General features: G+C 38.2%; 1 protein-coding gene across 1 annotated transcript; it reads right to left on the bottom strand.

Moving 5' to 3' along the window:
* Positions 1 to 6,267: 6,267 nt before the first annotated feature.
* LOC143634971 (G-type lectin S-receptor-like serine/threonine-protein kinase At1g34300) lies at positions 6,268 to 6,723 on the bottom strand. The gene has a single exon (XM_077102906.1). It carries the CDS (start codon positions 6,721 to 6,723, stop codon positions 6,268 to 6,270), a length of 456 nt encoding a protein of 151 aa, XP_076959021.1.
* Positions 6,724 to 14,039: the final 7,316 nt, after the last annotated feature.

Below are 14,039 nucleotides of genomic sequence, written 5' to 3'. Positions count from 1 at the left end.
CATACTCAGCCTCATTGTTGGTGCTCTTGAAGTCCAACCTGATGGCGTAAGTATATTCATGATTCTCTAGATCCACCAGTTTGAGGCCTGCGCCGGACCCTTCATTGTTTGAAGCTCCGTTAGTGAACAATCTCCAAACATTTTCTTCATCATTGGCTCGCAGAGGGTCTACCTCGCGCTTTGCCTCTTCAATTCTTCCTTCTGGGACTTCTGCAATGAAGTCAGCCAAGACTTGTCCCTTTATTGCTGGACGGGGCTTATAGGAGATCGTGTGCTCTCCTAATTCCAGCGCCCACTTTGTCAGCCTTCCTGAGAGCGCGGGTCGCCGCAAGACTTGCTGGATGTTGTAACCAGTCAGAACTTCAATGGGATGACCATTGAAATATCTATGAAGCTTGCGCGACGCGTGTGTTAGTGATAAAACTAACTTTTCCATGATGGAGTAGCGCGTCTCAGGATCTGTCAGCACCCGACTCACATAGTATATTGGCGTTTGGATTCCCTTGCGATCCACCAATAATACTGCGCCGATGGCGCGCTCTCCTGCTGATAGGTATAATGTCAAAGTTTCACCAGGAAGAGGAGCTGTGAGCGCGGGCAGATTTATCAAACATTCTTTAATCTCACTGAAAGCTTGCTCGGCCTCAGGAGTCCATTTGAACTGGCTTTTCTTTAAGCAGTTTCTCAATGTATTGACAAATGGGGTAGATTTGGTTGCATGGTTCGCTAGGAACCTGTTGATTGAAACCAATCTACCATTCAGCTTCTGGACTTCTTTCATGGTGGATGGCGAAGGCATGTCAAGGATGGCCTCCACCTTCTCAGGGTTCACCTTGAAACCATCCTTGGTGACCATTACACCCAGAAATTTTCCCTCTAGTACGCCGAAAGTACATTTGCTCGGATTGAGCTTCATGTTAACTTCCTTTAGGCGCCCAAGGGTTTCTTCGATGTCTTTGAGCATTTGCTTTTCCTCCCTGCTCTTGATCACCAAATCATCCACATAGACTTCTAGGTTTCTTCCGATTTGCTCGCTGAAAACGGCATCCATAAGTCTTTGATAGGTGGCGCCCGCATTCTTCAAACCAAAGGGCATTTTTGTGTAGCAAAAAACACCCTTGTCGGTTCTAAATGCGGTATTGTCCTTATCTTGTGGTGCCATTTGAATCTGGTGATAGCCTTTGTAGGCATCCAGGAAACATTTGAGCTTGAATGGCGCCACGGAGTCCACCTTTGCGTCAATGTTTGGGAGAGGGTAACAATCTTTTGGGCACGCTTTGTTGAGGTCCTTGAAGTCAATGCACATCCTCCACGACCCGTTACTTTTCTTTACCATCACATTATTGGCTACCCATGTCTGGTATTGTATCGGGCGGATGATGTTTGCGCGCAATAGATCCTCAACCTGCTCATTCATGGCCCTCGCTTTCTCATCCCCCATGACTCTCTTCTTTTGAGCAATTGGCTCTACAGACTTGAACGTGTTGAGGGCGTGTTGTGCCAGGTCTCGCGGAACCCCAGTCATATCAGAGTGTTGCCACGCGAAGACCGACATATTTGCTGTGAGCAATCTTTTCATTCTCACCCTCGTGTCGTCTGATATCGTAGCGCCAATTGTGATTTTTTGCTCCGGGAATTTCGGGTTGAGAATCCATTCCTCTGGTGCATTTTCTGCCATTGGAATTTTCATTCTCCCCTCCCGCGGAGTACTTGTCACTGCGCACAAATGATCTCGGTATACAAAAGTTACACCTGTTGGTGTTGGGAACCCCAACGCGCCGTGCGCTGGCGACGGTATGGCATTGAATTGGGCAATCGTTCCCCTACCCAAGATCATATTGTGGCAAGAGGTGGTGGGCAAGACCAAGAAGTTAACAACTTCAGCTCGCTTGTGTTTCTCATCCCCCATAGTTAGCTCAAATTGTATTTGACCTAGGGGATGAATGATTTCATTGGAAACACCAGAGATCGGCGCATTCACAATTTCAAGCCTTGCTTGGTCTGCCGGATCCAGTTTCCTGAAACATTGCTCATACATTATGTCTGATTCGCTGCCAGTGTCCACCAGGACTTTTGACACTTCGTAATGAGCAATGTGTGTAGTGATAACAAGAGGACTGCTGATGGAAGGGCCTCCCCTGATTCTTGGGAAGATGACTTGTTGCTCGCGCCAATCTCCTTGGATTTGCGCGCTTCTTTTTCTTGATGTTTGCCCTTGCCTTCCTCCCTCAGCTACACAGATTCTTTTGTACTTTTTGCTGGCAGAGGCTCCTTCTGGTTGTTCATTTTCTGGTCTTGAGTTTCTTACCAGGTGAGCCAGCTTGCCTGATTTCACATCCTTCTCAATTGCATCCTTCAAATGATGGCATGCATCGGTGTTGTGTCCAGTGGATTTGTGAAACTCACAGTACTTGCCACTATCTGATAGTCCCTTGTAGTGTAGTGGCTTGGGGCTTTTGAACTGGACATTCTCAGTGCTTAACACCTGTGAATGCGTTTTAGTGAGGGGAGTCCATATTCTTGGCAGAGGTCTGCTAGGATCTCTGCCGCCCTCCCTCCTGTCACCCTCCCCGCGATTACGAACATCTTTTTGGGGCTGGGGTGAGCTTGGTTGCGCCTGTTTTTCTGCGGAAGAAAAACTGGTTGGTTGCAACCTGGACCATACAGAGTTCTGCTTGCCCCGCTTTTCTTTGCTGCGCGGTGACTCAGCTTGATGCGCTCTTTCTCTTGCCCTATCTTGGGCAATTTGTTTCTCATTTCTCGCGAAAACTCGCGATGCCTCCATTAACTTGGCCCACGTGGTGGGCATGCCATCTCTGCTTACGAGAGCTCGGCGGAGTTGATCACTGCGCGCGCCTTGTATAAAGGCCACGCGCAGGAGTTGCTCAGTTATACCTCCGATTGCCAGAGACTCCTGATTGAAACGAGTGATGTAGTCTTCAATCGTTTCATCATTCCTGCGTACGCAGTGCATGATGTCATCAGGATCGCGCGTGTGTCTGCGCTGCTGTACGAAGTGGGCTTGGAACTTTTCTATTAGTTCCTCGAACCCATCAATTTGCCCGGTCGGCAAGCTCTCGAACCATACCCGCGCCGCGCCCGTGAGGCAGCGAGCAAACATATGACACCATGTTGGCATCGTCCAGCTCTCTAGGTTTCCTGTGTTGTAAAAACCTTGCAAGAAATCGTCTGGATCTTTTGTGCCGTCATATTTACCCAAACCACTTGGCATCTTGGTTTTGTGCTGGATGGGAGCCTGCGCGATGCGCGCAGTGAACTTTGAATGTTTCACCAAGATGGCTGGTCTGTACGGTGTGGTTACATCCACCTGCCCTCTAACTGGTGGGCTGTACGGCATGTGCAGATCCAGATCGGCTCTGGCTCCAGGCGCCATGTTCACAGGCGCGCGGAGCTGTGAGCCTCCTGCATGAGTATCTCGCGTCTTCCTCATGCTGTGCACTTCTTCATCACTGAACTCAGTATGTGCAGTGTGAACAGAATGTCCTTCTTCCGGCGCGCGCGGCCTTTTTGTTGCATGAACAGTTTGCTTATCAAGCGCTTGCCTTTGTGTTAAGTCGGCTAGCTTTTTCTGTTTGACCATCTCATTATACTTGTCCATTAGACGCCGCTGCTCGTTTATGAGCCATTCCTTAGGATCATTTGTTTCATCTTCTGGACCCATTGGTCCTTTTTGCTTCGCGCCGGCAAGATTTTGTAACGTGAGATCGTCTGGAGGAGTTTCAGTCTGGCCGTGAGGAGTTGTGATGAAGGGACGGTTACTGGTGGTGCGCGTAGAATCACGCGGCACCCTCAGAAACTGTTGTCCCTCATTAACGTCCTCACGTTCAATATCCTCCAGAACTTGATCAACGTTATGAACGCCAGAAACCATGGTGATTTGTTGTTTTTATATATAGATCTGATGAGATCTGATTGCCGTTTGTAACAGCGGATGGCGCCAATGAAGAGACGTGGATCGACTCACTGGTAGACGATCTACTTTCCTCGGGTGTGATTATACTATTTCACCGATGGTTTTCTTGGATCTGGGTTCTTCCACCTACAAAATGAACAGCACCGTCAACTTACCCCTCAGAAAGGGACAGAGGGGTCCTCTTTGGGGTAACCCTCCGGTGTGAGAATAAGTATCTGTAGGAGAAGATAATAATGTGTGAGTAAAGAAATCTGGAGAGTATTGCTTAATAGCTGAATACTCTGTAGATTTCTGTGATTGAGAGTGTTACTGACTGTAACTGTCTGTGAGTGAATGTAATTGAATATGCTTGAATGTGAATGAATGTGTTGTGATGTCCTTTCCTTGTGGTGTTGATGCTGTATTTATAGTGCTAGGGTTCCACTGATTGGGCTCAGCCTTGTTGGCCTCCTCCAATTGCTCTGCGCCACGTGTCCTCTGGGACACCTGGTGCTTTCTCATTTGTTGTAATCACGTGGTAGCACATGTGTCATGCTGAGTTGTCCACCTTTCATTTGGCAGCTGTCAACATCAGCATATTCTTATTCCTTAAAAATATACCTTCTAGAAGGTTATCTGACGTGCACAATCAAAGTTGCCCTAATCATGATTTGGATAAGGATGAGGTTGATTACGTGCATGTGTGATGTGCGCCTATCCTGAGGATGCGCGAGGTCTTCTCTTTATTCTCACGCGCAGATGTTTCATGCGCAGATGTATGTGATATGCGCCACGCGCGGATGCGCCACGTGAGCATATGTGATATGCGTGAGCATATGTGATGCCTGAGCATCTGTGGTGCCTGGGCATATGATGCCTGAGCATGTGTGGTGCCTGGGCATATGATGCCTGAGCATGTGTGGTGCCTGGGCATATGATGCCTGAGCATATGTGATATGCGCCATGCGCGTTGGTTTTGGCTTTGTGCCTTCGTAATGTCTTTGATTTCAAGACTCTTGCCTATATCTTGTGGGTTGACCCGCCTCGCTCGTTGTTGAGGCGGGTACATACCTCTTCACAGCTCATAAATAGTGCGATGAAACAACTTCTTTCTCTTCATGTTGTGGTCAAAGGGATTGACTCCAAGACCTAAAAGAATCAATATTATAACCTAACAAGAAAAAATATGATGACATAAAAATGTAGAAAGTAGTGTAAAGGATACATCACACGGAGCAATCAATGTACAATTATACACAACCCACACCCAAAATTAAAACTTTTAAAGCTAAGATTACAATATCTAAGGCACCATGTATAACTTTTCTTGTTAAGATAGCTGTTATTTAATATATATATATATATATATATATATATAAAATAGGGTGATACACACAAAATCTTGACTATTAGCCAACATTTGATGATAAAATTCGTATATCAGAGAGAAGAGAGAGAAGCTGATGGTGAATATTCTAGAATCAATGGTTTAAACACTAGAAGCGATTAGGATGAGTTTTAGAGGATAAACGAGTCCAAACAAGCTTAAACAAGTGCATAAACAAGCTGATTAACAAATTACTGCAGCTGTTGATGACCATCTGGTCACGCTACGCGCCGCCTCTAGCCACCCCTCGTCACGCTACGCGACGGGTATGTTTGGCAGATTTTAAGTTCGTCATTTCTGGTCCTGATGTTTCCATATTCGCTTTATAGGCCAAAATAGGTGTTTTTAAGAATATTTAACATGTTTAAACATCAAACAAATATAAAGAAACTTAAACAACATAACATACAAATAACACATGATTTTATTGATAATGAAAATCTAAATACAAAATCTCAGTTTTGGTAAACGATTACAAATAATAAACCAAAAATGGCGAATGTCTTAGTATTGATTGGTACCGGTAATGATACCAAATTCATTACCGATTTGGTACCTTCGATATCGAATTGATATCTAGTTTTGAGAATTCTGCACCCGTATTTCCCAAAACTTGCATGGAATACTGGTACCGTATTGATACCGAACAAAATGTTTCGATACTGGTATTTTCGGTACCGGTCTCATCCTAAAAATATCCATGAAAAGAGGTAAATTTTGTTTGACACTTTATCATGTAAATAAAAAGAATTCATTTTTTTAACGATATAAAAGTAGTTTGACTATAAAAAGCAATTATGCAAGTTATTACTCGGATGGTGTTATAATTTCATACAACCTACCTATGAGAAGCATTTTATTTTCAAAATGTTTCACATCATTACTCAGATGATGTTTTAATTACATACTTCCTCATAAGAGGTGTCCCCGTGACTACAAGCGATATTGTTACAACTTCATATGAAGATCAGTCTGAACCACCAACATTCCACGCCATTTGAACCAAAGAATCATTGGGTTCGTTAGTCCTTGCAAATAAATGTGTAAATGGATTTGAAGGCTCAGGGACCTCTAACACACCCTCTACCATTTTAACTGCTAGGCTCATCATTGGCCAGGTCATGGAACTACATTGTACACAACATAGAGCCACCTTTAGCATCCTCTCCACCACTTCTTGATCCTTCTTGTCAATCCCACAAACTATCATCAAATCTTTTAAGTGCTTTCTTTCGTATTTGCCCCACGCCCAAATTGGGAACCATTGTTGGCTATCACCTAGAGTCACGTCGATATTCCTCCTTCTCCTAATGATCTCAAAAAGGAGCATTCCAAAACTATAAATATCACATTTGTATGAAACTTGAAAAGGCATCCAGAGCTCAGGAGCAGCGTACCCTAGGGTACCCCGTCCACCTGTCATGGTTATATGGGTGTTATCCCTATTGCAAAGTTTGTCAAACCAAAATCGGAAACTTTTGCATAAAAGTATGAATCCAACAATATGTTTCCCGGTTTAATGTCATAATGAAATATTATTCTAGCACAATCTTCATGCAAGTACGTTATGCCTCTTGTGGTTCCCTTCGCAATCTCATGAAGTTTGTCAAACCCTAGCATATCTCATTCTACACTTTAAAAAGATGATTATCCAGTGAGCCATTAACCATGAACTCGTATACAAAGGATATTAATCTTTAGTCAAAGAAAAAACCATAAAGCCTAATGATGTGTTCTGTGTGCGGAGTTGTTAAAAAGTTAAAGGACGGAATTTTAGCTTTTGCACAAGATCGTGTTTAAATTTATAAAAGTGATTTCTACTAAGACTAAACACACACAAAATAGGCAAGTGTACCTATCGTATATGTAGAATAGTATTGGCAAGAACCAAGTATCAATCTGTGGACACAAATGTTTCTAATAATAAATCTTTGTTTTAACTCAATCGAATAAGATAATCATTTTGGGGTTGATTTTTGAACTTTTTATAAAATAACTTATATATAATATATATATGAACAAATATAGAAATTCTAAATGAGTAAATCAATTATATGAAGGTTACCATCTAAGATCAAGAATCCACTCCATTCTTCCTTGATGATTAATAAGTAAACTTGTAATGAACTAGCCTTAATAATATACGATAGAATAGTCCCTCGTTTTTAAGTGAACATATTCTATGACATAAAAGAAAGTAGCTTGCATATTTTCAAGTCCACCCTTGTTTAAATTCATGTCTACTACGAGAATGTCAATTTAAGTAGGCAAGTAGTTTAGTAAAGTAGAAAAATTAGGATTGACTTCGATTTCTCAAATACCAATCCTAACAACTTTGGGTGGTTATAGTTTAGTCACACAACCTCCCCTTGGTTGATTTAATTAGGTTATAATTACACATTCCATTAACATATGATTTCTTTAACTAGTCTGACAACCTAAGCAATCGTGTTAACAATGTTATTTCAGAATTGCCAAAACTAGAGAAATAGATCATTGCTTATGTCTCATCATTTCTAACTACAATATAAGGATCCATGTTTTATCTTGAATAAGTTATCAACTTATTCTTTTTACCATTTCTAGTCTCCAAGAACATGAGTGAATCACGAATGATTGTTAACATCAACTTTGATGTATTGAGTTAAAGTGATAAACATTTTTCATCAAAGGATAACTACAAAATAACCATGTACTTTACTAAACTAAATAATATAATCATCAACTAAAACAAAGCTTCTTCATAGAAATTAGATGGTAAATGGAGTTTTAGCTCATAATGAGCATGTTTATTAACATCAAAAGAGATGGAGATAACAAACACATGATCAAACCAGAATAATCTAACCAAATGTGGATGAATATTCTTTCTTCAATGATAACGAATGATGATGATGATGATAGCCTCCAAGCCTTCAAATTCTCCACAAGACCTTCAATACGAGTGTAAAGTGGGTGTTTTTATAAGTGAAACCCGTATATAACTTTTCTTTAAGCACACCAAATGAGGGCAACATTCTCCACTATTTATAGGCAGTCTAGGAGATTAGGCATGACCTCGTGCTCTATGAGGCACGCCCCAGTGTCCAGCTGTCCACTTGCATTTAATGCTCTGTCAGATCGTACATGCTGACTCACCACGGGGGCGTGCTTCATGAGGCACGACCCCGTGTTTTTGGTGTCTGTTATATTTTCTTTTGTCTTTTCTGAAAGGTGACCACGGCCCCGTGTTCTCTGAAGCACAGCCCCATGTCCAGTTGTCCAGTATTTTGTATTTTATTGCAAATTTTTGCCTTTTCTGAAAGGTGAGCACGACCCCATGTTCTCTGAAGCACGACCCCATGTTCTCTGATGCACGGCCCCATGTTTTTCGAATCACGACCCCATGTTCTCTAAAGCACGACCCCATGTTTTCTAAAGAACGGCCCCATGTTCTCTGAAACACGGCCCCATGTTTTCTGAAGCACGGACCCATGTTCTCTGAAGCATGACCTCATGTTTTCCTGAAGCACAGCCCCATGTTCTTTGAAGCATGGGGGCGTGTTTTGCTGTTTTCTTTGTCTTTTCATTTTTTTCTTCGTTTGAGGCTTGAATTCACCTGAAAATATATTTTAACATGATAAGTAGTTATTTTAACTATATTAAACGATAGAAGTTGCAGTTTTTAGAGATTATTTGATGCTAAAAAGATGTATATTTTTATATACATCACCTGACAAGATTAAAGTGATGTGCTCTCGCCATAGTATCACCTTTGCCATGATTTATTTCTCTCTTCAGTTGTATGAGGTCCCATTAGTACTTTCACTGCTACCGGCTTGTTGTTGCTGATGATTCCCTTGTAAACTATCCCGAACCCACCTGAACCCAAGTTGATGCGGAAGTTATTTGTGGCTATTCTAACTTGTTGAGGGGTGAAATATTTTTCAAAAGCTTTCTATAGGATCCTAGCCTTAATCTCTATAAAAATAAAAAATTAAAAGAAATGTGTGTATGAAAATTATTTGACGTAAGACACAATGATGACAGGAATTAAAAAAATTGGTAAGTTATCATTCAAGAAGTAGAATGTATAACTGGATTTTGGATTTTGAACTGTATAGAGACTTTGAAAATATATGGTTATCTTTGATGATTAAGTTAAACTCTAGCCAAAGCTTGCGAAGTTTTAAAGCTCGATTATCATCAGGCTTGGGCTCGGCTAGGCTTGGTTGCAGTGAGTTGCAACCTACTTGTCGTTCTCATATACTATATAACTTACATTTGAAAGTTTAATCTAATGCGAGTTCCCATTTTCTGACATTTTGACTCATGTACCAAACATTTTTGGTCTTTCATTTGACACATACATGTATTTCTTTTATAATTAATTAGTTAATGTTATAATTTTAATATTATAACAAGTTAGTAATGAGATTAAAAGAAGCTTGGAGATGATGGTAACAAATATATATATATATATATATATATATATATCAGAATGGATATTATTTTTGGATAATATTACTCGTACATTCATGTAGTATTTACACTACACCAAACTCCACTATTTGGGGAGACAATCCTCACTTATTGGTTTGAAACAATGAAAATGTGTCATACAAAATGGTTGGTGGTTCACAACACTCCCCCTTGGATGACACCTTTTCAAACTTCGGGGTCTTGAAGTACCGCCTTCATTAAAAACCTTGCTAAAGAAAAACCTAATGGGAAAAAGCTTTAGCTAAGGGAAAAAGAGTGCAGTATATAGCTCCCCCTCAAGTTGCAGGTCGTTACATCGTCCGTGCATGGCGCGTGCCAATATCATGGACATGTTTTCTGCATGTTGCTGTGGGAAGTGCTTTTGTGAAAAGATTAGCTGAGTTGTCGCTGGATTGGACATATCTCATTTCAACCTGATTGTCTTTAATAAGATCCTGAGTATACTCAACGTATCTTGGTGGTATATGCTTTGTTCTATCACTTTTGATATACCCTTCCTTCATTTGTGAGACACAAGCTGCATTATCTTCATAGATAGGAGTTCGAATTCGATTTTTCTCTAGTCCACAAGAAATCAATATGTGTTGTAGCATAGATCTTAACCATGCGCATTCTCTTGAAGCTTCGTGCAATGCAAAGACTTCAGCATGATTTGAAGATGTTGCAATGAGTGTTTGTTTCTGAGAACGCCATGAAATCGCAGTTCCTCCATTCTTAAATACGTATCCAGTTTGAGATTTTGATTTATGGGGATAAAATAAATAACCTGCATCTGCATAACCAACTAACCCTTCTTTTGAATCGTTAGGATAAAATAAACCTAAATCAGCCGTTCCTTTTAGATACCGAAAAATATGTTTAATGACATTCCAATGTCTTTTAGTAGGGGATGAATTGAATCTTGCCATTAAATTAACTACAAAAGAAATGTCAGGTCTTGTACAGTTAGTAAGATACATAAGTGCTCCAATTGCACTGAGGTATAGTAATCGGGACCAAGAATCTCTTCATTATCTTCGCAAGGACGAAATGGATCATTGTCAACATTGAGTGATCTAACAACTATCAATGTGCTTAAAGGATTTGCTTTGTACATATTGAAACGCGTTAAGAGTTTCTCAGTATAAGTTGACTGATGCACAAGTATCCCATTATGCATATGTTCAATTTGTAAACCAAGACAATATTTGGTTTTCCAAGATTTTTCATTTCAAATTCTTTCTTTAAAAGAGCAATTGCTTCATTAATTTCCTTTTGTGTCCCAATTAAATTGAGATCATCAACATACACAGCTATGAAAACATATCCTGATGTTGTCTTTTTGATGAAGACGCATGGACAAATAACATTATTTGTGTATCCTTTGCGTATCAAATAATCACTCAAACGATTGTACCACATCCTTCCAAATTGTTTCAGTCCATACAAGGATCTTTGTAACTTGATGGAATACATTTTCTTAGGCTTTGAGGTTAATGCTTCATGGAGTTTAAATCCTTCGGGAATTTTCATATAGATGTCATTGTCTAGTGATCCATACAAGTAAGTTGTGACAACATCCATAAGACGCATCTCTAAATTTTTTAGATATTGCTAAGCTGATTAAATATCTAAACGTAATAGCATCCATAGCAAGAGAATACGTTTCTTCCTAGTCAATTCATGGCCTCTGAGAAAAACCTTGAGCTACAAGTCTTGCTTTCACATTTCGTTTTCTCACAAAAGCTCACTTATATCCTACAGGCGTTATTGACTTTGGTGTAATGACAATAAGTCCAAAAACCTTTCGATTGTTTAGTGAATTTAATTCAGCTTGCATGGCATCTTTCCATTTGTTCCAATCTTGTCGATTTTTACAATCATCTACAGATTTTGGTTCAGGGTTATCATTTTCTTCCATGATATCACTTGCCACAGAATAAGAAAATGTATCATCAATATTTTCCATTTCATCTCGATCCCACATTATATGTGATTGACCATTGTTGATTGATAATTCCTTATTGGAATTATTTATTTCTTTCTGAGGGAATGTTATATCATTTGTTCTTTCCTGATGAGAGGTTTTGTCAATCATTCCTTCCCTAAGGTCAGTATCCTTTTCAGAGCCCTTTCTTTTTCGAGGATTTTTATCCTTTGAACCGATTGGCCTTCCATGTTTTAAACGTTTTTGGGATTCATGAGGTGCATTATTATGGTTTTGCTTGCTTGAAATCTCAACTCGAGCTGGAGCATTAGCAGCTGGTATATGAGATTTAGTGACCCTGTTTATATCAGTAAATGCATCAGGTAACTGATTGGAAATTTCTTTTAGATGTATTATTTTTTGAACCTCTGTCTCACTTTATTTTGATCTTGGGTCTAGGTTTTAATAATGATGGCATACACCATGATATATCTCTTTCTTTCTTTTTCGTTTCTCCCCTAAAGCCAGGAATATTGTCTCATAAAAATGGCAATAAGCAAAACGTGTTGTAAATACATCACCTGTTAAAGGCTCAAGGTATCTTATGATGGAAGACGTTTCATATCCAACATATATTCCCAACCTCCTTTGAGGACCCATTTTTGTGCGTTGTGGTGTTGAAATAGGAACATACGCAGCACAACCAAAAATTCTAAGGTGAGAGATATTTGGCTCATTTCCGGAAACAAATGTGGGAGAATATTTATGATTTGCACTTGGTCTCAAACGAATTAATGATCCAGTATGCATAATTTCATGACCCCAAATAGAAACAGGGAGTTTTGTCTTCATTATTAATGGTCTAGCTATTAGCTGTAGGCGTTTGATCAACGGCTCGGCAAAGCCATTTTGTGTGTGTACATGAGCAACAGTTATCAAATTTTAATAACAATGTCTAAACACATAATTGTTATTACTTAGTAGGTTTAAGTTGAAGAAAGAAATCAAATTATTGTAAGAAATGAGAAAAATGAATACGAGCAACTAGTTTTATTTTAGGTTTTAAATATTTAAAAATAAATAAAAAATATGTAAATGTAACAATAAATGCACTCTCTCTCTCCAATTAATACAACTAATATAACCATAATAAATCTCTCTCTAATTAATAAATATAACTAAATTAACAATAATAAATAAAAATATAAAAACACTACTTTAGTTTTATTTTTTATTTACACATTCTTCATTTTATTCAACATAAATACAATTTATTCATATAATACTGTATTCTTTATATTTAAAAAATAATTTCCACTCAATTTATTAGCATGTTTTTTAACACTAAATATCATAACATAATATATATATTTTTTTCAATTGGTATGCCTATAAAAATTATTGTCATAAATAATAATAAAAACAAATATCATATAAATGTGTCCATTAAATGTAACAATAAATATACAACATACACAAAGTTATATAACCTACACTTGTTTTGAGCGATAAACTACACAAAGATACACATATCCTACACATGCGTAGGTTGTATGTTTTTCGTATGTAGGTTATATGTTTTTTTATTCTTAAAACAAGTGTAAGTTATATGTTTTTGTGTAGATTGTATATTTTTTATTGACATTTAATGCAAACATGTGTAAGATAGTTTTTTGTATTATTCATCAAAATGTAACTACGTGTTGATGGATATTGATATGTTGAGTTTGAAGAAATTGATTTTGAATAAAAAGAAATTAATGTATGAATAAATTATATTTGTGTAAGATAAAATTTTCGTGTGTAGGTTATATGTTTTTCGTGTGTAGGTTATATGTTTTCGTGTGCATGTGTATTTCATTGATGATAAATTTTGTGTGTAGGTTATATGTTTTTCGTGTGTAGGTTATATGTTGTCTTATTTTTAAAACAAATGTATACGTTTTTGTGTAGGTTGTATGTTTTTTGTTGAATTTTAATGCAGACACATATAAAATAGTTTTTTCGTATTATTCATTATAATATAAGTATGTTTTGATGGATATTAATATATTGAGTTGGAAGAAATTAATTTTGAATAGAAAGAAATTTTAATGTATGAATAAATTATACTTGTGTAGGATAAAAATTCAAGGCACAAAAAATAAGTTATAAAAATAAATGAGTTCTTAATATTTTCCAATTATAATAATTTAATTAGTTATATTAATTAAGTAGATAAGTATTATGATTTATTAGTTATATTAATTCAAGAAAGAGAATGATTAATACTTTCTTTATTTAGTTTTAAGCATTTAAAACTTAAAACAAAACTAGTGGTTCATATTCATTTCTTCAAATAATATCATTTC

This window comes from Bidens hawaiensis, unplaced genomic scaffold, assembly GCF_021521415.1.
Source record: "Bidens hawaiensis isolate Kalapana, Puna unplaced genomic scaffold, B.hawaiensis_p1.1 tig00007310_1, whole genome shotgun sequence".
NCBI classification, from domain to species: Eukaryota; Viridiplantae; Streptophyta; class Magnoliopsida; order Asterales; family Asteraceae; genus Bidens; species Bidens hawaiensis.
The sequence above is the reverse complement of the archived record's forward strand: the minus strand, read 5'-3'. Positions and strand labels throughout refer to the sequence as shown.